Raw genomic sequence first — 25795 nt, forward strand, 5'->3', positions numbered from 1 at the left:
TTGAGCTATGGTTAAAAAGTTAAACTGATTTTCAGGCTAGGTTTTGAGATGTCTGCTCAAAGTGACAGCATTACAATGATAACGAAACAGACACGTAAGGACAATAAACATAGCTTCATTGAATGCGTGAAGTATATTTGTGAAAATATTTCGACGATTGAGGCGGCATTAACGTTTAAACAGAAACACATTGTGTTCAACTACGTCACATTTGAGCCGTTTTGAGAGGGATTCCAACCTATGGCCATTTTCATGATGGCGGCGATCAGCTGTTCATGTTTGAGCTTTTAAGAGCTTTTGAGAGCTTTTAATCACATTTCCACATATCTTGGACCTACGACACAGCAGACTAAGACAAGGTGAATCTTTTGATACCAAATAACTGTAATATGAATTTTGTTGCAAGTCAACCTTTACACTACTTCTATTTATTTTTTGCTCTTCATAAAAATACTTTGTTAAAAAAAATTCAAATTTCTTTGCTCCTAGGTCAAGGTATATAAAAAATAAACTTACATATCCCAAAAAGATTTGACTCTCCTTAAAAATATCTCCTATCAAAATTATACAAGTTAGAAATATGCATACGTTAAAAAACATGGAAATATACATAAAATGTGTGCTGTTCAGCAATAACAATTTAAATCATTCAGTTTTCTTTGCTCTTATGACTTTGATCTGATTATATGATCTGACTGAAACAACAAATTCATTTACGTTCAGTGTAAGTCCTGTGTTGTGGAGATTCTCAGAATAGACAGCAGCGCTCATCAGGCTAACTGCTATAGACCTTTCAAGCATCAACAACCCTCAAAGTATGCATAAATGCAATCAATTGTAAGCATCAAAATCTACATGAATATATTGTTTATGGTTCATGGTAGGCAAAACTTTTTCTTTATTCAACGAATGATATAAAACTCAAGGCACTACAGATTTCTGTAAGGGACATTGACAGAACAAGAGCTATCACTTCCTCATTGCAATAGCTCTTGTTCTGTCAATGCGTCCAAAGCAGAAATCTCTCACAAATGATTCAGTATCTATTTCAACATCTTTATATATGTATAATATTAGAAGATTATTTACACAGCCTGCCCCATGGCGCTCCTCATCAATGTTCTGATTCACTTCAATACCGAAAAGGATCACTCGCTCACTGCATTAGTGGCAGGCGAAACTAATACTAGATTAGTGAGCCTCTCCACCTTTTCGCTAGTTGCAATAGACTAGCGATGAAGTGGAGTGATGAGCTAAGAGCGATGAAGCGAGAGTGATGAAGCGAGAGTGATGAAGCGAGAGTGATGAAGCGAGCAATGAACTATTAGCAATTTACGCTAATTTACTAGCAACTAGCAGTTAGTTGCTAGTTGGAAATTCCAAGTGAATGCGCTTAGACTGCAATTCTTAGAACTTAATCGCCAAAAATTATTGAAAAGTTGGGGCGGTTCAGCCACCCAGCTGCTCCAAGGAATACGGGTCTGTCAGCGCTTCATATCAATGGGCCATGGATAGCAATAATGTAAAATGATTTTGCGGGCCAGATAAGATTACAAGGCGGGCCTGATGTGGCCCGCGGACGTGAGCTTGACACCTGTGATCTAAACTGTAACATGATAATCTGCCTTCTATTCCTCGTATGTATATCATCCAAGTCCTAAAATATAACATGATACTCTACCTATGATTACTAGTATGTACACCATCTAAACTATAATATGATACTCTACCTATGATTACTAGTATGTATATCATTTAAGATATAACATGATACTCTACCTATGATTACTGGTATGTATATCATCTAAGGTATAACATGATACTCTACCTATGATTACTAGTATGTATATAATTTAAGGTATAACATGATACTCTACCTATGATTACTAGTGTGTATATCATCTAAGTTATAACATGATACTCTACCTATGATTACAGGTATATCTACCATCCAAGTCCTAAGTTATAACATGATACTCTACCTATGATTACAGGTATGTATACCATTTAAGTCCTAAGATTTAATATGATACTATACCTATGAGCACTAGTATGTATATCACTTAATCTATAGCATGATACTCCATCTATGATTACTGGTATGTATATCATCTACGCTATAACATGATACTCTACCTATGATTACTAGGATGTATATTATCTAAGTTATAACATGATACTCTACCTATGAAAACTAGTATGTATATCATCTAAGGTATAACATGATACTCTACCTATAATTACTAGTATGTATATCATCTAAGGTATAACATGATACTCTACCTATGGTTACCGGTATGCATATCATATAAACTATAACATGATACTCTACCTATGATGACTGGTATGCATGTCATTAAGGTATAGCATGACATTCGAGCTATTTTTGCTTGTATACAATATTAACTTTTTACATTAATTTAAAACTTAATCACTTCTTTGAAAATTTATTTATACAGTATTTTGATTTCATCACTCAAAAATATCACAATAATACATGCAATTCTAATATATACCATATAATTTACTCACTACTTTAAACATTACAGTTTATTAATTACACTGTATATCAGTAATCATACATAGTGCTTGATCGAGCTGCATCAGCTCAAACCGACACAGAAAGCTATGTGCTAGTAGAACATTATAAAACTATTATAGTTTTTTCATATGCCCAGTGAAAATCGTGTTAATTGCTGATCTGTTGCAGCCCACAAAACTAACTTTACTTTACTCTCCTGTGAGTACTCTCTATCAGTGCTACTTTTAATACTGAACCCTTTTATAAGGTTCAGCATTGCTGTTCCTCTAGAAGGCACATTGCGAACACACAACATTACTGTTTCACACATTGGTAAACGCATTTAATATGTTGGCAGTACATAAATGGCAAGCGGAAAGCTATGTGTTGACTCACTACATTTGTGACATTGACATCCAAAGCAGTCTGCCACAAGTCAGCACGGAGGCCAGATGGACAGCCCCTCTTACAGTATTCTTGAGCTAGAACACTTGATCCACTGCTCACGACTACAATACAAAAGGTAACCTTCATATACACATTAATACTATATACTAAGTCAACATGTCTGTTTTTGTCTTGAGTGCAACATTAGCTGCGATAATGCAAAAATAATTTTGATAGAAAAAACCTTAATTATCTTTACGCATCAGAATCAACATTTGTGTAAAAGCTGAGAGCTTAATCTTGAGAAAGTTACAAAAACAGACATGCTAATAATTAGAAACTTATCAGGACTCTATGATATAACACTTACAACAATATTATTTACAAAAAGGAGCAAAGCTGTTGCTGATACTCGACCAAACAGTAATATGATTATGGCAAATATCTTCCTGATCAGCATCACTTCTGGAATTATTCGATGAGAGTTCTACATGATTGACATTCTGGTGATATTAGAAGTGGTCACAGGATATATCTTATTCTAGCTTATATAAATTTTTAAACCTACATGATCAGATTAAATTGCTAACCACGAACTATATAACTGATAGATCACCTGATCCTTTAATATCAATGCTACTTGTTTGACTTCCTGTAGGAAATTCATGGAATGGTCACAAACTATACCACAAAACTGGTCTTACACTCCCAATTTCAACTAAAGGCTAAACCTACCTAACAACTTAGTATTTACAACGACTATTTACAATGATCTTGGGCATTGTAGCCACATGACAACCAAAGCATGTGTCTGTAATCTAAAGCAACTGAAAAATTTCCAGATAACCACGCAGGTCAAAACTGTACCTGACTAATTTAGGTCAGTTAGGTTGTTTCTTGCCACACGGTTGCACAATTTCATTTGTTGTGTTTTGAACCACAATTGAATCGACTATGCGTGAAATAATTATAATCCCACAACCAAACGAGCGGAGCGAATGTTTAAGAGTTTTATGATAAATGCATGTGCACACAACTCACGAAAATTATTCATCAACAACATCGCAAACCCTTGTACCAAAATCTCATCAACAAATTTAACCATTTTTGTGTAGATTCGTTTAAGTATAATAACGATACAAAACACATAAAAACATATTTAAATACGTTACCAAGTCTTTGAAAATTGTCGACATATTCCTAAACCTTACCCATCTGATCGGATTATACACAAATAGACATATTAATTTGGCCGAAAATCGTTATTAAGACTTGCCAAGCCTTGCTTTTATCAAAATTAAGACCAGCAAACGAACCGCCGAGCGACAGCGAATAGAACCATTAAGTCGTGCGCATTTCACGAAAGAATAACGTGCACATTTCACCAGTCTATAGCATTGGCGAATTGCCGAAGGTTTCTGTAATTAAGGTAGAAGTACTGAAATCATTTCTTTTTTGCCAATTTCAAAGTAACTGACATTTTAGAAACTTTTGAGTACTTTGATATTCTAACTGATGTCCAACGCAGTGAAAGTAAAGGAAATGACGATGATATTTTTTTCTAACGATTCTTATGAGATTATTACAGTATTTACTTATAAGTTTGGATGACTATTGAAGTCTTATAGTCACACTAACAACATTGATGATGGGCAATATGTTACTGTTATTATTTTTTCTAAATAGTTTTGTTAAATAGATTTTATAAAAATGTATATAACTATCACAACTTCTTGATATTGTTAGCTATGACGTTTTGAAATGTAAACAAAATTGTGCATTGGTTTTCTATTATTATTGTATTACTACATTAATAATATTGGTTATTCTAATAATATCAGTTCATTTTACTTCTAATAATGCAATTCTCCTATTGCAGGGGGAGAGATATAAACATATAATCTTTTCCTTTCATTATTGCTGTTTGTCATGACCAAACCCTTTTTTAAATAAATTTTCTAAAAATCTATATAAATATCACAACTTCTTGATATTGTTGGCTATGATGTTTTGAAATGTAAACAAAATTGTGCATTGGTTTTCTATTATTACTATATTAATAATATTGGTTATTCTAATAATATCAGTGCATTTTACTTCTAATATTGGCCAATATTGCATTTCTCCTATTGCAGGGGGAGAGATATAAACATATAATCTTTTCCTTTCATTATTACTGTTTGTTGTATATAATAACACCCACACCCAGTACATTACAGCTACCATTGCAGTTATCCTATTGCACTGCAGTGCCATTTGACTGCTGATATTGCATTTCTCAACCATCAGTACCCTTTCTTTTTTCCAATATCACTTTGGTCGTGGGCTGTATGACAGGGGAAATTCTAGTAAATATAATATTATCTTTCAATACGTTGTTCAATTTAATGCAAGCTTCAGTTGCTAACAGAGCATAACTAAAGTTGTTTGTTTAGCCACAGATCTCTAAATTTGGGTTACTTCGGCTGATTCTTCTTTAGAATATATATATATAATACATATATATATATAATACCGACTTTAGAAGTTTGTTAGGAAGCCACAGCTTAAGTTTTTATAAACCTTGATTCTTTAATGTATTAAAAACTCGAGCTTGATTTTTCATGAAAATTTTGATCTCAAAATACTTTATTGTCTGCATATATATATATATATATATTCGAAGGCCCACTGTTATATAGACTTTCCTTGTTTAATATTCAAAACTTTTGAGCTTACTGCATTGATTGAATATTGCATATCAAACAATCATACATATAAGTGCTAGATGTATATTTTACATGCTAGTGACACAAGATGAAATATATTCAAGCCTATCAGAAATACACAACTGGAGGGTGTTTTGTATTCTTATCAAGTAGAATTCTTGCGCACCAACTCGTATGGTTGTTTTGACAATTATATCAACAAGTATGCATATTACTTAGAAATGTAAAGATGCTTATAGTTTGAACTTTTATTGATGTAACCAATTAAAACACAACATCTAAAAACAAACAAAACTTAAAAATAACAAGTTGGGCAGATTAGACAAGACACTGAATGACGGCAATGAAAGAGGGTGGAGAAACTTGTTCCAGTGTCACTTCAAGATGCTTTTCTTTAGTATAGACCTAAAAATACAGAAACATTATTCCTGTGTTCTTACGATCTAAAAAAGGTTATTGCAGAAATTTATTATACTAAATAAATTAGACCTAAATAAGTTTTCAATTAATTACAGAGACAAAGTTAACCAGCCATAAACAAGAATGATTATACTTCAAATAAGAAACATGAGACCTGACAAGCACTTATTTAAACTTCTCTATTTACCGAGTCCTCTTCCACCAAATCCTCGTCTGCCTCCAACGAATCCACGGCCTAATCTGCCACTAACCAGACCACTACCAAATCTACCACCACCGAATCCTCGACCAAACCCGTTGCCAACCAGTCCTCTGCCAAATCCGCCGCCAACAAGTCCTCTGCCAAAACCACCATTAAAACCACCAAGGAAATTTTGACGTCCATATTGCCCAAAGGTTTGTGACATGGCCAGAGCAAGACATACTGAGAGAACGATAGCGATGAGCTTCATGATGACTGTGTACTGTACAAAATCTGGAAAATAAAATAGCAATTATTGCAGTATTATACTGCAATTCATCATTTCTAAATAAATAATATATTATACTAACTCCAGCTACCGGAAGTTCTATAGTATAGTTTACAAAAATTCAATGTTGCTCCCAACTTAAGAAATGATACAGATAAAGAAAAGAAGCCTATTCCAAATAGTTTTAAATGAGATCATATTTACCTGTTTCGCACAATGAATCTTTGCTGTAGTAAGAGTGTGATGCTTAACTGAAGCAGGTTCTCCTTTTATACAAGCGATTTTACCACAACATCATTCAATTGCTCCTCTTCCACAATTCCCAATTAAAACTTGAGTCATAGAGATGACTTGTTGAAACCCACTCCTCACAAGACTCAATTAGCACCTTCCAAATGTTCTAATCATTGTGGTCGAAGAAGGATTAACAAAACGGAAATTTGACAGTAATCAGACGCCTGCTAGTTGATGCACAAATCGTGCCATTAAACGCAAACCAAAAAAGGAAGTGTTTGTGACAGCCTGTTAATTGGTAGCAACTTGTGAAATATATCCATTAGCTAAATTTTTGGAATAGCCGTAACATCTCTTTGTACGAGGATTTCTACTTTTTTTTATGAACCAAGGGAATATCAGGCAACATGTATGTGTAGAAAAATCAACGGTTTCAACGGGATACACAGGCCTATTAATGTTCTTACACAAGTGTTTTTACAGGATATTTACTAAACTATTCGCGAAACCTTTTAAAAAGTGCTTTGGAAAGTGTTTTAGATTTATTTAGATTGAACGTCAATGAGGTATAAGAATGAAAAGAAGATGCAGTGTGAGACACTAGTGGTTTGTTTCAGCACTAGTCTCTTACAGCGGTTTGTTTCAGCACTATATATAATACATATGGCAACAAACATATTTGCCATATATATTATACTAGCTGTGCTACCCGGCATTGCCCGGGTAATAAAAAAGTCTATGGATAAAAAGTTGATTTGTATTTAACATATAACAACATTTACCATTCTAACTTTCAAACTACATATTATGAGAGAAGTGTTTTGTGTAGTTGAAATAAATTAACAGAAAAATTAAAACAACTGTAAAGGTTTTAAAACTTTGTCAAACGACTGCAACTTTCAAGCTACTAGCCTGGCACATTGCCAATGAAAAATTGCAGTAAGCTGCTAGGCTTCTATAATGTTGTTCCTAATTGTTGTCCAGCTGCAGGTATTCTAATAATAGCTATAGCCGGAATGCAGACAGACATACGACACGCGGACATACTTTGGGAAATATATAGATATATATATATATATATAGATATATATATATATACACACTGTATATATATATATACTAGTCGAATGCCGGCATTGCGCGGGTATTAAAAAAACAGTAAAAGGTAATGTAGTTACCATTGGCTAATTTGAGTAAGCTAGTGTCCATAATGCTAAACTTATTAATAAGAGCCATGAGAGCAAGCTTTCAAGATGTTGCGTAACACTGAGTGAGTCACTATGCGTATTTTCACCCAAATAGTGACTCACATTGCCCAGTAAATCCATTGCATTCCCTGTAGCCTAATGGGTCAGCTTCTCGCCTTGTGAACAAGAGAATCCGAGTTCAAATCTTGTACGATATGGATTTTCATTGCTAGGTTTTATTCAGCTATAGATGGACAGACAAAAACACCACTTTGAGATTTACAAATAGTATAGTGTATACTATTATATTATGTATATTAGATAGTGAAAGGCATATCTACATTTGTTTCAATGTAAATAGACATAAAATATGCTTATGGTTTTGCTATCACTGTCGAATCATGAACTAATAGTTGAACAACACCATAGTTTTAAGTTTATTTAACTAAACACATAACAAGTACACGTAGAGATACTATATAGCTGTCTAATATGCCTGACATCTGTGACACTTTTGTTACTGGTTAATAGATTTACTACTATATCTATTATGATAGTTACTGAACAGAATTGCTATGATCTCAACAACGGTTTGGAAACAGACACTGTATTTTAAGTAATGAAAAATTTTAATTTGAGAAATTATACTCTAACCAGAACTCCTCAAAAAATTTGCAAAACAGAAATCAATTATAAGTATTTTCAACTACTTTAGATGAGATATTCTATAATATTTTGTCTAGCTATAACCACTTTAGTTTTACATAATCTGACACAAAAAGTTTATACGGAAGCTATAAAGCTACTTCAGCTACAAAAATAGGTTGACCTTCTGGTGAATTGGTTAGCTGGGCAACATACCTAAAAACTGCTAATGTTTTTCACTGCCTTGAGTTGCTATTTTTGTGTTTACTATAAGACAGAATAAACAGAAAACACAAATCTGCTATAATTTTTAAGCCTCTTTCCAATATATTACAATTTTAGTACAATTTTATGTAATTTTCTCAGCACAAAATTGTGTTCAGTAGAATTAGCGACGTTTGCTTGAGAAATACCAAAACTCCATGAAATGAATAAAACTGGTTCAGCTAAAAGACTAACTGTAATCCCCAAGGCTGTTGCATCAACACTACGCTACTGGATGACATTCCAATAAAGCTGCACCCCATTAACCTCCGAATTGGACAAAAATGGCTGTTTTGAACTGTGAGCTTTTCTAACTGATGATAATGAATAAAGAATGTACGTAAAGTTTACCACTAACATTTCATTGCAAATTCAGATCAAATCAAGCATCTGATTATTGGCTAGTTTGCACACAGCTTAAAGGTTAATTGACAGCATTTTCAAATTACATATATTTAAATATATGTAATTTCTGTTTGTAAAGAAGATTAATTAAATGTGGGCAAAACTATACAGACCCTTTGTATCTGTGATACCTTAATTTTATGAAGCGTAACAAACGCTTTGAGAGAATAAAAATATTAAACAACATAGAAATATGTCTAATTTATTCCTACATAGCTACCGAAGAGTGTGACACACGACCAACTAATGCCTATAATACCCTAGCAGTATCATATAGTGTAACTGATACTCGGGTGTGTCAATACAGCACAGACAATAACTATATGCACACCTATTCAGAAACACCAGAAGGTGGTTGATTGGAGCAGTTGTTATGGTATTGGTCTGCCAAGATGAATGTAGTTTGTTCGAATTTTGCTTATAACAATCTTCTACCTGACACTGTAAGCATGGCTGAAGAGCGTGACACGCAGTGAGCACACACGCCTTCGTATTATTAAATACATACTTGATTTTCAGCAATGATTTTGGTGTGAGAAGAGCAAAAAAAACAGCTTTGGAGACAAATAGAGCCAAATATATAAGCTCCAAGATGTGACAAAATGTTCATTTTTAAAAAAAAAACATAACCTTATGAATTTCTGATGTCGACACTGTTTATCAGCCGATGTATGAACGCGATACGAAAGCACTTCTGTTGGCTGCCATTCTAATACTTTTCCCCTATCTAGTTTCTACGTTGCACGCTGCTATAGTTACCCAACATAGCAGATCATTATATTGTAGATGCCACAAAATAATACCGAAACAGTCTACGGTGTATTTATACATCCCGCTCTAACTTTTGAGTGGTTGTTATAGCATTACTAGAATTGGCTTGTGCGCACATCTTGTGGAGAGCACCGGCAAAAGGTTCTTCCATAACACAAATAAGAAATTTTAAAGATTGCTCATAAAAAATAACTGCTCTCAAAGGTCATGTGTTTCAAGACTATCAACACATGCTCTGCTTTCAAGAATACAAATTTTGAACAGATGATTTTTAGACAATCTAGTTAAAACAAGGAGCGACTTTAGTACAGCTATTATATAGGGTCCTAGCTAACTCTGGTCAAAATTTTACAAAGATCACAATTCTGTCCACCAATGTTCATGATATGAAAATGCTGGTAAAACCTGGTAATTAGTCAAAATTACACAATTATTATCGAACCCTCAATTTTTTAATGTTATCTACTGCGGTTGGCATAATAAAATTTTTCGTTTTCATAAAACCTTTAACTGATACCATGAACAGTTCAAATACGAAACAAATATGAAACAGTTTTGAATCATATTACCTGTTTCCAAGTGTCATATTTGGTCTAGCTACACCAGCACACACAAAAAACATCTGATAATACAAAAAACATACACTAATGAATAGCAGTGACTAGGAGCAAGCGTTACAAAAGAAGATAGGCCTCTAGGCCATTTTCTCTTTAAAAAATGAGCCATTTTAAAAAAACCATATACTGATCTACACCGTATAGATGCACACACAATGAATGCATATTCAACATAAAAATATGTTCACATATGTTGTGCAAAGCACACATTTTTATGTTGTGTACAGCACAACATAGGCAGCATACGTTGCTGGTGTAAAAGCCCAAGCACACCATTTGGGCCAACATCCTTAATATTTACCTAGTTTGTGTAAATTCCATTACTTCAAACACATCCACACACTGGGTGGGTGGATGTACCCCACGTATTGGGTTATCTTTAAACTGAACAATAACAGACAGTTTGAACATGGTTAACCTAAAATATACCATCAATCACTCAATGGGCAAGAGAATCAGTCGGAGGTATTTTGATTACCCACTTTAAACTATTGACACTTCTGATGATAGGGGAAATTAATATGATCATAAATGACATGCTCATCTTCAGGGAATTATTATATATATACCAAAACAACTTCAACCTCAAGTTAAATGAAGGGCTTCAGAGTGATTTAACTTAGTATCGCAATTAGGTATCATTAATGGACTAAAAGAATTTGTTCGACCCTAAAATGAGGCAAACGCAGAGGGCGACCCATGTTGAGAAACGATATCTGTCGTGATAGAAAAACTAAGGAAAGTGTACCCTGGATTAATTTCCTCATAGTTGTATTCGAGAATTCAGTAAACACATTTAGTTGAAGAGCCATCTTAAAATTAGCACATACGCGTTAGACTGGAGAGGGGGAATTGCATAAATGTAGAATGCAAATGTAAGAATTGCATAAATGATGGAGTAGTTTTCATCCAAGATTAAAGCTAGCTATTTCCGCTAACTTAATAGGTTTTAAGCAATTTGAATGGGTCCAATCAGTCAAGGAGCTGCTGCCTTAAAAAATCAATTAAATTTTTTACACTGCGATGCAACCTTATACCTATGTTTAGATTTGGAAAAAGATATGGATGAATTTACTGATATAAATCCACACAGTATTATAAATGTGATGTTCAGAAAATAGAAAACTTTAGATTCCATAACCAAAACTTTGATGTTAGTCCTAGTCCCCATTACGCATACACACGCAGGTTCCAAGCAACTCGAGTTTGAAGCTTCCTAATTGAGTGAAATCATGCACAGAGTCAAAACGGATCTCAGAAACATCTATATTGATGAAACAATCTTATTCAGAATACACGAACAGTCTGCGATTGTTTATCATTTCCTTTGATCGAAACGGCTACTTGCTGTGGAAGTAAAAATGAATAGAAGTCATTAAAAGTTAAATTATCCATAACTTTCTCAAAGCTCTGATGTTAGTGATTATAACAATACTAGGTGAAGGCCCGGCGTTGCCCGGGTAATAAAAATATTTCCACAGAAAATTTATTTTATTTAACATATAGCAACAGTTACCATTCTAACCAAACTACATATCATGGGAAAAATGTTTGTGCAGATTAAATAAATAAAGAGAAAAAGTAAAACAATTGCAAAGCTTTTCAAACTTTGTCAAATAACTGTAACTTTCAAACTTCATATCATGTGAAAAACGTTTTGTACAGGTAAAATAAATTAAGAAATAAAAGAAAACAACTATAAAAGTGTTTAAATAAATGTGAAATACTAGTAAGTAATAGCTAAATTAAGTGTCTTTTGCTACGATTACAATAAAATATGATTTGGTAATGATACAATTAATATGAACTGAAAAAACAAAATAAAAGCCCCAAATATGTTGAATTAATAATAACAATTTGTGCATAAAAGTGTGTGTCTATAAAAAAGGCTACTGTTCCAACAGAAGCTATCCATCGAAACTTTGAATACAACGATTCTGGTGCCTCTCGATACTGGTACAAATGTAAAAATGAGATATCGGATTGTCTTTGTCAGGTACTTTGTCTGACGGAACCAAGAGAGAATGTGGAGGCTATTCCTACTCAAGATAATACAATTGTCCGTGTGAAAAGTATTAGCCTTTACCGATTTAGCAATCGAATCTTACGAAAAACCGGAAATAAAAGTGTAAAAGCACATTTGAAATTGAAACGGCATATTTCAAAATTACAAATTAAAAAAATAGGTAATGGAAGCAAAAAATTAGTTTTGAAACAATTTCAAATAACAAATGCAAAAGGTAATATCAGATAATAGTCAGAAGTTCACATTTAGTGTACATATGGTATACAGTATATGATATGAGTGAAATAATGCTAAGGAATGTATAGTTCAGTGGTTAACTGCGTGGTTCCATCTTGCGACTGTAATCTCCATAAGTTCCAATCCAGCAAGCGGTGATCTTTTCATTCCAAGATTTTAATAGCCATAATTAGACATACCGAAGGGCATACAAACTTTGAATTTATAAATATAAAAATCTTTTTGAATAAACCCTTGAATTTTAATGCTTGTTGGACTATTTTTTGCAATTAGTGTTTCACAACCAAATAAAACGATTATAAATTATATTTTTGTATTATTCCAGATTTCATACGCACTTGAATTCATGTTTATAAAGTTTGCAATAAAAGGTATATGCCTAATACAAAATGCATAATGGCATGTACGTGCATAAAACATTAAGCATAGCGACATGTATGATCCTCGTATAATATGCATTGAGACACATATGTACATAGTATAATATGTATAGAGAGATGCATGTACCTAGTATAATATGTATAGAGATATGCATGTGCATAATATATATATAGAGAGAGATGTACGTATGTACTTAACATAATATGGATAGAGAAATGTATGTATTGAGGGCAAAATGAATTACGAAGCTTGTACAAGGCTGACTGTACGCTTGATTTTTGAACAACCTTTCAAGCAGATGTTTATGTCTCTCCTTTTCCAATAATAAATACATGCATTTAATTAGTTTACAACTTTCTTATTATTTTGTGACATACAGTACAAACTATACTAAGATGCAAAATTGGTCAATATTACTAAGACTATATTTCTGTAAATGGGAGTTGTTTTCTCAATAGTAATCTCTTGAGATCTCATTTTGTGTGACAAAACTAGTGATTTGCTAAAATAGTGTTACAATCAGCTATAAATAACTTAATAGGATAAAAATAGCAACTAGACAACAGATGGTAGATTACTTTTCAAGTTCATCATAAAATTGATAATTAAAATAATTAAATTTCATTTTCTTGAGAATAGTAAAATAATGATTGTAAGTGGATTGACCACTAGGCTTGACCACTAGGCCAACCTGACACTAGGATGTCAGGTTGGCCTAGTGGTAGTGCCTTTGACTATCAACCATGAAGTTGGTGGTTCGAGTCCTGACAGTCTACCAGTCTGACAAAAAGCTCTCAACAAGCTTTCAACCCTAAATTGCTGGGTCTTTCGGATCTAGACCATAACTTGGAGGCCCCGTGTACCACATTGACAATGTTGGCACGTTAAAGATCCACCTCTGTCCTTCGCACATTGGGCAAGTGAAATGACTACCTGGCTCTATCAGACTGGACGTGTTGCAAAAATGTATCTCTTCAGGTTAATCTGACAGTTCCAGAAAAAGCCCTTGATTAGTGTTAGGACCACCCAAGGTAGCTTATAAAAAACTAGTCCTGGTGGTGTGTTTCTCTGCATCATGAGAACACTACCAAGCATTATCACTACATGACAGAAGCATGCCATTATTTTTTAAGTGGATTGACAGGAAGACAGACTAAAACAAATTGAACTACCTGATTGATGAGATTAGTTTTTGCCAAAGTTTAAAACTTTTCATATGATAATATGTTTAGTTTATTACATGTTAAGTTCATAATACAAAAATTCCATATGCGGTTTGTGTGATTCTGATGAGACAAAACATATAGTGACATTCCACATGCTGTTTGTGGGTAAGGACTGGCAGGAAGCATCATCACACAAGCATCACTGCTTGTTAGATAAAAATTAATGGCATATTTATATTTTATTGAAAAATTTCATAACCATGGTATGCTATGTAGCAAGACACATAGAGTCGAACGCTGAATGCTTCAAAACACTGGAGCTCTAATTAAACTGGCCCACAACATGTAGATGTATATAATTTCATATGTGATGTTGCTGATCGGTTTTCTGGCAACACTATGACATAAAGCTACATATCTATGTGCTGATAGGACAAATGTCAACCAAACCAGATTTACGACACTCTATTGTTTTGGTAAAATTTTTTTGTATACACCTGTGTCATTAAAAATGACTCGGCAAAACTAAGTGTTTGGATAAATAACCCCATCTCTGCAAGAATCTAAACTGGAAGGTCTAATATTTTCTAAAACAAGACACAATATTACTATTTTCCTGTCCAGAGTAAGCATAACAACTAAGAATATGTTAAAAGAGATTTATATTGCACTGAACCTATATAGATATTGTGCTTATTCCTTCATACCAATAGTAGAACTTCAAATGTCAAGTATGCCTTGTAGGCTCATATAAAAGCTCTAGTAAGTGTGCTATTATATATAAGAAGGTCAACTACTTTTACCTATCTGGATACATAAACTACCTTAAATCTGCAAATCTTGACTCTCTGATTATTACTATTATTACTAGTAACCTGACAGTCTAGTGTGCTATGAGAGATCATCAGGAGTGCCAATAAAATACAGAGACAAAGTATGTGAGCAGCCATACTGAAGCGCCATATGGTGGTGACTTGGTGAGGTGTTAGATTGTCAGTATACCAAGCTGAACATTGTAGGTTGGAATACTGTATATGGAATCATTTTTCAACTTCAAACCATGCCTTCAGACTGACAGCTTTTATTATAGTAAAGATTTTCACAGCTTGGTAACATAAAATACAGCAGATCGTTTTAATCATTTTAGGATATCAATTGTCATTTGTTGCCTCAGCAAGTTATATTGTGGTGGTCAAAAACTCTGCAGCTAATAAAACAACTTTTCCAATAGTGGTAACTAGAGCTTGCCTAACAGTTTTGAAAATAAACTTATTACTACATCAAACAGTTTCAAAACAAGAGTATTTAGTTTAAATTTTATAGCTAATCAGTTAATACATATAAGTTTTATCTTGCAGTGTTCATCATTCATCCTGAATTTTGGCTACTCTTAGCAACTTAACATGCGTAGTTGGTTGGATGTAAATTGCAAAGTTACTTTTAAATTGCAGCAAACACCTAATTGTTTTTAGCATTGAAATATATTACTGGTAGAAGTTTTTCTCCTTTGTGATGCAATAAATAACAAGACCTGAATACTAAACGGCGATTTGTATTTGAGAAGTCAAAATAAGAACAAAAACTTTATGAACAGTTGAACAGAAAAAAATATTAAACATAAAAAAGCCACTCAAAACATTTAGAAAACACATCATGAAGTAACTTTCAGACTCTTGATGACTCCACACTTAGTAACGACCTAAAACAAAAAACAATGGTGAATGAAAGCAGTTCAAGATCATGCAGCAGATTGGATACAATAACCACTTATTTCATTGCAAAATCTTTTAGCGCAACACCAAAAATTGAGATCATAAGCATCAAGTTGGCATTGTTTGTACAAAATGAGACAATTTTCAAAAGATGTGTCTTTACAGTTACATTATGAGCAATTGTTTTTATGATCTAATACACTGACACAAAATTATTGACTATAGAGATTTAGTCTTAAATAAATTTTAAAAAAATGCATGTAAAAAAATTCTTCAAAATTTGGTCCAAAAATAAGACTAACACACAAAATAACAGAAACCAGTTTATAAGTTTAACTTACCAAAATTTCCACCACCAAATCCACCGCCGAATTCACCACCAAATCCACCACCGTATCCACCGCCGAATCCACCGCCAAATCGTTTTCCCCCAAAGAATGCTTTACCACCGTAGTATCCACCTCCGAATCCATTGCCAAAACCTCCCCCGAAGCCATTTCCAAATCCACCGATTCCACCTCCGAAACCATTACCGCCTCCAAACTTTCCCCCATACAATCCAAGGTTGGCAGCAGAGAGGGCAACACAGACCGAAAGGATGACTGCAAGGAACTTCATGATTTCTGCTTTGTTGAGTTGATACCTAAAACAAACAATGAAATGATCAAACAAAATTTTACAGAAACAATCCTTATAAAAGATTATTCATGTGTTTAAGAATAATCCTTCAGTTTACAAAGAAACTAGTATTAACATAAATAATAATTTTTTAGTTTTAGTAACATGAAGTAAAGTAAGAATCTATGATGAACTAAAAAATATAAAAAATTTAAAGTTTCGCTAAATCTAAGCTTCACTACCAATCTTCAATTTATTTAAACCCACAATTATAAAATCATATAGCCTTGACATACCAAAGTTTGCATTAAATATTATAACTTAAATGCCTGCTAGCATAATCTATAAACGAAGGTAAAATACAACATACGTGGAGAGATAAAATACAACATACCTGGTGATCTGATGTGTAGGGTGTTTGTGATGCAGCTGTCTTCTGATCTTGAGGAGATCAAAGTCGCTCTTATATAGTAAATTCAAACCTCAGTAAGCGTCATTTAATTATGTTGCAATTGTCTGCGGTTGTTATACAAATTATACTTCAGACTTCACGCGTGACACGTGCCTATGACTGAGCCAGGAATTAGTTTACACATTCAATAATTGCAAAATGACCTTTTAATGATAGTAAAAAACATTTAGACCACTCTGTAATATTCTGAATAATGTTTTAAAAGTTCTCTATAATATTAACTGGAGTACCACTGTGCCTTTATCACTGGTAATGCCAACTGATACCGAATGATATAATTGGTTTTTAAAAATAACCATAAAAAAAGGAAGCGGATAAGATGACACTTCCATCAAGTCTATGTTAAAAAAAATTATTCACAAGCCCTTCTATTAACTTGCTAAAAATATGATGATAGATGAGGAGATGCTGACAAAAACATTGATTAAAATCCACTTCATGTAACTTCAACACTTATGGATAAGAAGTGCTAGCTAATTCATTGCACAGCGGTCTCTTTAATCTGCGAGCTGGAGCTTTAATCTGCATGGTAAAAATTTGCACAATCTGTAAACGATTGAGCATTATATATGCTCTTGCTTGTTGCAAGCAGAGACTGCACAGGTGTAAGAGCAGTGGTACACAAACAAAGGCTCCATGATCTTGGCTAGATTTGTTCAGGTCCAGCAGTAAGGAAATCTCTCAAAGAATGGGACATGCCAAATTGCAGAGAACAATTTAAAGCTAAATGCACTTCCTGTCAATAAAAGTAGTTATTTTAAGTTAGCTGAATGCCTGGCATTGCGCGGGGTAACAGAAGAAAGGTCCAATGAACTTGAGTAGCTTACCTGGTAAGCTAGTAACCTAAACCCTTACTATAACAACAGCTGTGTTTGAAGGCAGCATAATAAACGTTACGAGTAATGATCAAATGTGCTGGTAATAACCAATAGGAATTTCCCAAGCGCTTTGGGCGTGAGTATTTTAACTGATGTAATGACTATGATCGCGATTATTGCATCGTATCGCAAGTAGCTTGTGTGGCTTGATGGGTAAACTTGCTGCCTCCAGACCAGGAGGTACCCAATTCAAATTCAGTACGAAGCTTGCAGTACTGGAAGTGTCTAGTATAACTAGACACAAAGGTTTATATACCGGTAGATTGAACCCGAATCTATTGTCAGCGAGTTAGGAGCTCTTAATAACTATGGCACAGCTGCTATAAACCTAGACACATGTCTGCCGTGGTTCATTCTATCTACGGATCTTTTAACATAGCTTTCATCAATTTCATAGGTCATTCAGGTTTGACAGACTGCTATTACCGCACTTGATACTCTATTGCTCTCATAAACAGTAAACCAAATATGAATTTTTATTGTTTTCATATAAATCTTTTACTAGTATTATTATGTGATATTTTTTCAAATATTGTGTATTACAGTAACTACACTTTTTATTATAAACAAAAAAAGATTGAAGAAACATTCCGAATTGCATGAAGCCATTCACATTGGATGCGAAGTTTATACCCAATTACTGACTTAGCAGTTTAAGTATTTGATTTATTATTAACTCTACTTCACCCGCAAATGCCGCTAAGTAAAAATCAGGTTTTGTGAAAAAAGTAATAAGATGGAAAGCCAATAGTAATTTAAAAATAAATTCTTGTGATATAAATATGTTCTAAATATAGGATGGGCTTTCGCTTATGTCAGGCATGCTCAGTAGTTTTTTGTGTGGGCTGTAGCTATGAAGTGGATGGTTGGGTATACAGGATATTCTGTTGAAGTAATTGAGAAAGCAGAAATTCAAGAAATTTTGCAACTTCATCGAACCTAAAAGGCTCTAATCGGTGGTCATAATTATCCATACAAGGCATCATCACTTTAATACTATGTATTTGTAGCCTTTTTAGCTTTTTATATTTCCAACTGATAAATATGGAAACTAGCAAGGAGCTACTTGGATTTATGCCAATTTATTGGAGACTGATTTGTTATGAGTAGCGGGTTTAGTTTTAGTATTAAATAGTCAACATGATTGGAAAAGCTTGAATTTTCCTCAAATTTAATACCTAGTAGTTTGAGTGAATCTTTTCATTCGAAGATTTTAATAGCTATAACTGGACATGCCGAAGGACACACAAACTTTGAGATTTTTAGATATAAAAATTTTATTTAGATAAACTTTTGAATTTTAAAGCATGTTGGACTATTTTTGCGATTAGTGTTTCGCAACCAACTAAAATGATCATAAATTACATTTTTGTATTATTCCAGATTTCATATGCACTCAAATTTTTGTTTACGAAGTTTTCAATGAAACTTATACGTCTAACACAAAATGCACAATGGCATATATGAGCATAAAACATTAAGCATAATAACATGTAAGTACCTAGTACAATATGTAGAGTGACATGTATGTACCTAGTATAATAGGCATAAAGAGATGTAAGTATCTAGTACATTATGTATAGTGACATGTATGTACCTAGTATAATAAGCATAAAGAGATGTAAGTACCTAGAACAATATGTATAGCGACACGTATGTACTTAGTATAATAGGCATAAAGAGATGTAAGTACCTAGTACAATATGTAGAGTGACATGTATGTACCTAGTATAATAGGCATAAAGAGATGTATGTATTTAATATAATATGCATAGAGAAATGTATGTATCGAGGGCAAAATGTATAACGAAGCTTGTACAAGGCTGACTATATGCTTGATTTTTGAACAACCTTCCAAGCAGATGTTTATGTCTCTCCTTTTCCAATAATAAATAAGTGCGTATTACGGTATTTAGTTTATAACTTTCTTAGTATTTTGTGACATACAGTACAAACCATACTAAAGTTGTATAGCTGTAAATAGGAGTTGTTATCTCTATAGTAATTTTATGAGATATCTTTTTGTGTGACAAAAATAGTGATTTGCTAAAATAGTGTTACAATCAGCTATAAATAACTTAATAGGATAAAAATAGCAACTAGACAACAGATGGTAGATTACTTTTCAAGTTCATCATAAAATTGATAATTAAAATAATTAAATTTCATTTACTTGAGAATAGTAAAATGAGGAAGACTGCATATTTTCTATTTGCTTTTACAAGTTTTCAATTGCATACATACGGAAATAATGATTAAAAGCGGATTAACAAAAAAACAGACTAAAACCATTAAAATCACCTGATTGATGAGATTAGTTTTTGCCAAAGTTTAAAACTTTCCATATGATAATATGTTTAGTTTATTACATGTTAAATTCATAATACAAAAATTCATTACTGAATTTATATATTCAAAAAGCTCTGTAAATTCATCTGCAAAAATTATTTTATCAAAATGATTAATTCGATGAAAAAACTGTTGCAGGCGTCAGCAAATATTGCACAAATTTACTACCAACCCATCTCTACCTTCTTTGTTACTACTTGAAGTACTCAATTGTTTAGCAGACCCACAAACTAATCATAATAGAAGAGAAGATAACTCTGCACCACCAAATAGGAAAAAAAGGAACTACACTAATATTTAGCTATAGTTTATATAAAAAATTTTCGAACATATATTATGATCCTGTAATCTCAAAATTACCACAAGCTTTATGTTGCCACTATGATTCTGATGAGACAACACTTATAGTGACATTCCACATGCTGTTTGTGTGATTCTGATGAGACAACACGTATAGTGACATTCCATATGCTGTTTGTGTGACTCTGATGAGACAACACATATAGTGACATTCCATATGCTGTTTGTATGATTCTGATGAGACAACACGTATAGTGACATTCTACATGCGGTTTGTGTGATTCTGATGAGACAACACATATAGTGATATTCCACATGCTGTTTGTGTGATTCTGATGAGACAACACATATAGTGACATTCCACATGCTGTTTGTGGGTAAGGACTGGCAGGAAGCATCATCACACAAGCATCACTGCTTGGTAGATAAACATCAATGGTACATTTATATTTTATTGAAATATTTCATAACCATCGTATGCTATGTAGCAAAACATATAGAGTCGAATGTTGAATGCTTCAAAACACTGGAGCTCTAATTAAACTGGCACACAACATGTAGATGTATACAGTTTCATATGAAATGTTGCTGGCCAGTTTTCTGGCAGCACTATAACATAAAGCTACATATCTATTTGCTGATAGGACAAATGTCAACCAAACCAGACCTACGACAATCTATTGTTTTGCTAAACTTGTTTTTTATAAACTTGTGTCATTAATAATGACTAAGTGTTTGGATAAATAACCCCATCTCTGCAAGAATCTAAACTGAAAGGTCTAATATTTTCTAAAACAATACACAATATTACTATTTTTCAGTCAAGAGTAAGCATAACAACTAAGAATATGTTAAAAGAGATTTATATTGCACTGAACCTATATAAATATTTTCCTTATTCCTTCATACCAATAGTAGAACTTCAAATGTCAAGTATACCTTGTAGGCTCATATAAAAGCTCTAGTAAGTGTGCTATTATATATAAGATGTTCAACTACTTTTACCTATCTGGATACATAAACTACCTTGCATCTACAAATCTTGACTCTTTGACTATTACTATTATTACTAGTAACCTGACAGTCTAGTGTGCTATGAGAGATCATCAGGAGTGCCAATAAAATACAGAGACAAAGTATGTGAGCAGCCATAATGAAGTGCCATATGGTGGTGACTTGGTGAGGTGTTAGATTGTCGGTATACCAAGCTGAACGTTGTAGGTTGAAATCCTGTACATTGGAATCGTTTTTCAACTTCAAACAGTGCCTTCAGGCTGACAGCTTTTATTGTAGTGAAGATTTTCACAACTTGGTGACAGAAAACACAGCAGATCGTTTTAATCATTTTAGAATGTCAATTGTCTTTTGTTACCTCAGCAAATTATTTTGTGGTGGTCAAATACTTTGTGGCTAATAAAACAACTTTTCAAGTAGTGGTAACTAGAGCTTGCCTAACAGTTTTTAAGGGAAACTTATTACTGCATCAAAGAGTTTCAAAACAAGAGTATAAAGTTTAAATTTTTATAGATAATTAATGCATATAAAGCTTTATCTTGCAGTGTTCATCATTTATTCTGAATTTTGGCTACTCTTAGAAAGTTGGAAATGCATTGCTTATTAGATGTATATCGCAGTTACTTTTAAATTGCAGCAAACACCTAACTATTTTTAGCATTGCAATATATTACTGGTAGGAGTTTTTCTCCTTTTTGATGTAATAAATAAGAAGGCCTGAATATTAAATAGCGATTTGTATTTGAGAAGTAAAAATAAAAACCAAAAACATTATGAACCGTTGAACAGAGAAAAATATTAAACATAAAAAGCCACTCAAAACATTCAGAAGACACAAAATGATGAAGTAGACTTCCAGACTTTTGATGACTCCACACTTAGTAACGACCTAAAACAAAAAACCAATGATGATTGAATGCAGTTCAAGATCATGCAGCAGGTCAGATACAATAACCACTTATTTCATTGCAAAATTCTTTAGCGAAACGCCCAAAATTGAGATAATGGGCATCAAATTGGAATTGTTTGTACAAGATGAGACAATTTTGAAAAGATTTGTTTTAACAGTTGCATTAGGAACAATTGCTTTTATGATCTAATGTACCGACAAAAATTATTGACTATAAAGATTTAGGTTAGAAAAAGCTGAGAAAAATGCAGGTAAAGGAATTCTTCAGACTGTGGTCCAAAAATGAGACTAACACACAAAATAATAAAAACCAGTTCATAAGTTTAACTTACCTAGGTTGCCACCACCAAATCCACCACCGTGTCCACCGCCGAATCCACCACCGAGTCCACCGCCGAATCCACCACCATGTCCACCACCAAATCCACCACCGTGTCCACCACCGAATCCACCACCGTGTCCACCGCCGAATCCACCACCGTGTCCACCGCCGAATCCACCGCCAAATCGTTTTCCTCCGAAGAATCCTTTACCACCTCCGAATCCACCTCCGAATCCATTGCCTACACCTCCGCCAAAGCCACCTCCATATCCACCGATTCCACCTCCGAAACCATTACCGCCTCCAAACTTTCCCCCATACAATCCAAGGTTGGCAGCAGAGAGGGCAACACAGACTGAAAGGATGACTGCAAGGAGCTTCATGATTTCTGCTTTGTTGAGTTGATACCTAAAACAAACACGAAATGATCAAACAAAATGTTACAGAAACAAAGCTTATAACAAATAATTTAGGGGTTTAAAAACAACCCATTAGTTTACAAAAACTAGTATTGACATAAATGGAAAATTTTTTAGTTTTAGTAACATGAAGTAAAGTAGGAATCTATGATGAACTAAAAAATATAACAAATTTAAAGTTTCGCTAAATCTAAGCTTTACTACCAATTTTCAATTTATTTAAACCCACAATTATAAAATTATATATATAGCCTTGACATACCAAAGTTTGCATTACATATTATAACCTAAATGCCTGCTAGCATAATCTTTAAACAGAGATAAAATACAACATACCTAGTGATCTGATGTGTAGGGTGTTTGTGATGCAACTGTCTTCTGATCTTGAGGGGATCAAACTTGCTCTTATATAGTAAATTCAAACCTCAGTAAGCGTCATTTAATTATGTTGCAATTGTCTGCGGTTGTTATACAAATTATACTTAAGACTTTACGCATGACACGTGCCTATGACTGAGCCAGGAATTAGTTTACGCATTCAATTCTTGCAATATGACCTTTTATTGACAGTAAAAAACATTTAGATCGCTGTGATATTCTGAATAATGTTTTAATAGTTCTCTATAATATTAACTGGAGTACAATTGTGCCTTCATTTCTGGCAATGCCAGCTGATACCGATTGATATAATTGATTTTTAAAAATAATCATGAAAAAAAGGAAGCGGATAAGATGGCACTTCCAGCAATTCTATGTTAAGAAAAATTATTCACAAGCACTTCTATTAACTTGCTAAGAAGATGATAAAAATCAAAAGATGCTGACAAAAACATTGATTAAAATCCACTTCATGTAAATTCAACACTTATGGATAAGAAGTTCTAGCTAATTCATTGCACAGCAGTCTCTTTAATCTGCTAGCTGGAGCTTTAATCTGCATGGTAAAAATTCGTACAATCGGTAAATGATTGAGCATTATATATGCTCTTGCTTGTTGCAAGCAGAGACTGCACAGGTGTAAGAGCAGTGGTACACAAACAAAGGCTCCATGATCTTGGCTAGATTTGTCAAGGCCCAGCAGTAAAGAAATCTCAAAGAATGAGACATGGCAAGCTGCAGAGAACAATTTAAAGCTAAATGCACTTCCTGTCAATAAAGGTAGTTATTTTAAGTTAGCTGAATGCCTGGCATTGCGCTGGTAACAAAAGAAAGGTCCAATGAATTTGAGTAACTTACCTGGTAAGCTAGTAACCTAGTAGTCTAAATCATTACTATAACAATAGCTTTGTTTGAAGCAAGCTTAATAGTTGGTACGTTACGTTACGGGAATGATCAACCATGCTAGTAATAATCAATAGGAATTTCCCAAGTGCTTTGTGCGTGAGTATTTTAACTGATGTAATGACTATGATCGCCGATTAATGCATTGTATCGCAAGTAGTTTCTGTGGCTTGATGGGTAAGCTCCCTGTCTCCAGACCTGGAAGTGCCCAGTTCTAATTCAGTACGAAGCTTGTAGTACTGGAAGCGTCTAGTATAACTGGACAATAAGTATTATATACCAATTGATTGAACCTGAATCTACTGCCAACAAGTTAAGAGCTCTTAACAACTATAGCATGGCTGCTGTAAACCTAAACACATGTCTGCTGCGGTTCATTCTACCCTATTTACTGTAACTTGTAACATCAATTTCATAAGTCTTTCAGGTTTGACAGACTGCTATAACTGCACTTCACACTCTATTGCTCTCATAAACAACAGTAAACCAAATATGAATTTTTATTGCTTTCAAATAAATCTTTCACCAGTAATATTATGTGGTCTTTTTTAAATATTAGGTATTATAGTAATTACACTTTTTATTATCAACAAAAATAAAGATTGAAGAAACATTCCGAATTGCATGAAGCCATACACATTGGATGTGAATTGTATACCCAATTACTGACTTAGCAGTTTAAATATTTGATTATTTCTGAACTCTACTTCACCAGCAAATGCCGCTAAGTGAAAGTCAGGTTTTGTGAAAAACGTAATAAGATGGAAAGTCAATAATAGTTTTAAAAGAAATTCTTGTGATATAAGAATGTTCTAGATATAGGATGGGCTTTTGCTTATGTCAGGCATGCTCAGTAGTTTTTGTTTGTGGGGTGTAGCTATGAAATGGTGGTTGGGGATACGGTATAATCAGTTAAAGTACTTTAGACAGCAGACTTTCAGAAATACTGCAAGTTTATCGAACTCAAGGGCCTCTAATCGCTGGTCATAATTATCCATACATTGGCATCATCACTTTAACACAATGTTTTTGTAGTCTTTCTACCTTTTCTATATTTCCAACTGATAAATATGGAAACTAG

The 25795-nt window shown here is 33.6% G+C and overlaps 4 protein-coding genes across 6 annotated transcripts in view; all 4 read right to left on the minus strand.

Annotated features, from left to right (window-relative positions):
- Window positions 1–25795, minus strand: part of LOC137407340 (TBC1 domain family member 19-like) — a 71263-nt gene that overhangs the window by 15255 nt on the left and 30213 nt on the right. The window contains exon 8 of the mRNA XM_068093962.1: window positions 2918–3030. Within this exon, the coding sequence (XP_067950063.1) occupies window positions 2918–3030 (113 nt within the window). The remainder of the gene's footprint in view (window positions 1–2917; window positions 3031–25795) is intronic.
- On the minus strand, window positions 5727–6732 carry LOC137407344 (neuropeptide-like protein 29). The gene is made up of 3 exons (XM_068093968.1): window positions 6711–6732; window positions 6224–6511; window positions 5727–6021 (listed from the first exon to the last, which is right to left on the minus strand). The coding sequence occupies exons 2-3, from the start codon at window positions 6486–6488 to the stop codon at window positions 6011–6013; spliced, it is 276 nt and encodes a 91-aa protein (XP_067950069.1). The 5' UTR covers window positions 6489–6511; window positions 6711–6732; the 3' UTR covers window positions 5727–6010.
- LOC137407341 (uncharacterized) lies at window positions 16016–23801 on the minus strand. Of its 2 annotated transcripts, XR_010979950.1 has the most exons (4): window positions 23770–23801; window positions 23025–23422; window positions 22589–22671; window positions 16016–16059 (listed from the first exon to the last, which is right to left on the minus strand). XR_010979950.1 is itself a non-coding variant. In XM_068093963.1 (3 exons), the coding sequence occupies exons 2-3, from the start codon at window positions 23395–23397 to the stop codon at window positions 22661–22663; spliced, it is 384 nt and encodes a 127-aa protein (XP_067950064.1). In that variant the 5' UTR covers window positions 23398–23422; window positions 23770–23801; the 3' UTR covers window positions 22507–22660. The 2 variants fall into 2 exon arrangements, 1 of the variants encoding a protein (XP_067950064.1); XM_068093963.1 differs by lacking the exon at window positions 16016–16059 and having other exon boundaries at window positions 22507–22671.
- LOC137407343 (acanthoscurrin-1-like) lies at window positions 16064–17193 on the minus strand. Of its 2 annotated transcripts, none has more exons than XM_068093966.1 (3): window positions 17164–17193; window positions 16493–16794; window positions 16064–16138 (listed from the first exon to the last, which is right to left on the minus strand). In XM_068093966.1, exons 2-3 carry the CDS (start codon window positions 16767–16769, stop codon window positions 16128–16130), a joined length of 288 nt encoding a protein of 95 aa, XP_067950067.1. In that variant the 5' UTR covers window positions 16770–16794; window positions 17164–17193; the 3' UTR covers window positions 16064–16127. The 2 variants fall into 2 exon arrangements, with proteins under 2 accessions (XP_067950067.1, XP_067950068.1); XM_068093967.1 differs by having other exon boundaries at window positions 16065–16138; window positions 16505–16794.

This window comes from Watersipora subatra, chromosome 10 (assembly GCF_963576615.1).
Source record: "Watersipora subatra chromosome 10, tzWatSuba1.1, whole genome shotgun sequence".
NCBI lineage: Eukaryota > Metazoa > Bryozoa > Gymnolaemata > Cheilostomatida > Watersiporidae > Watersipora > Watersipora subatra.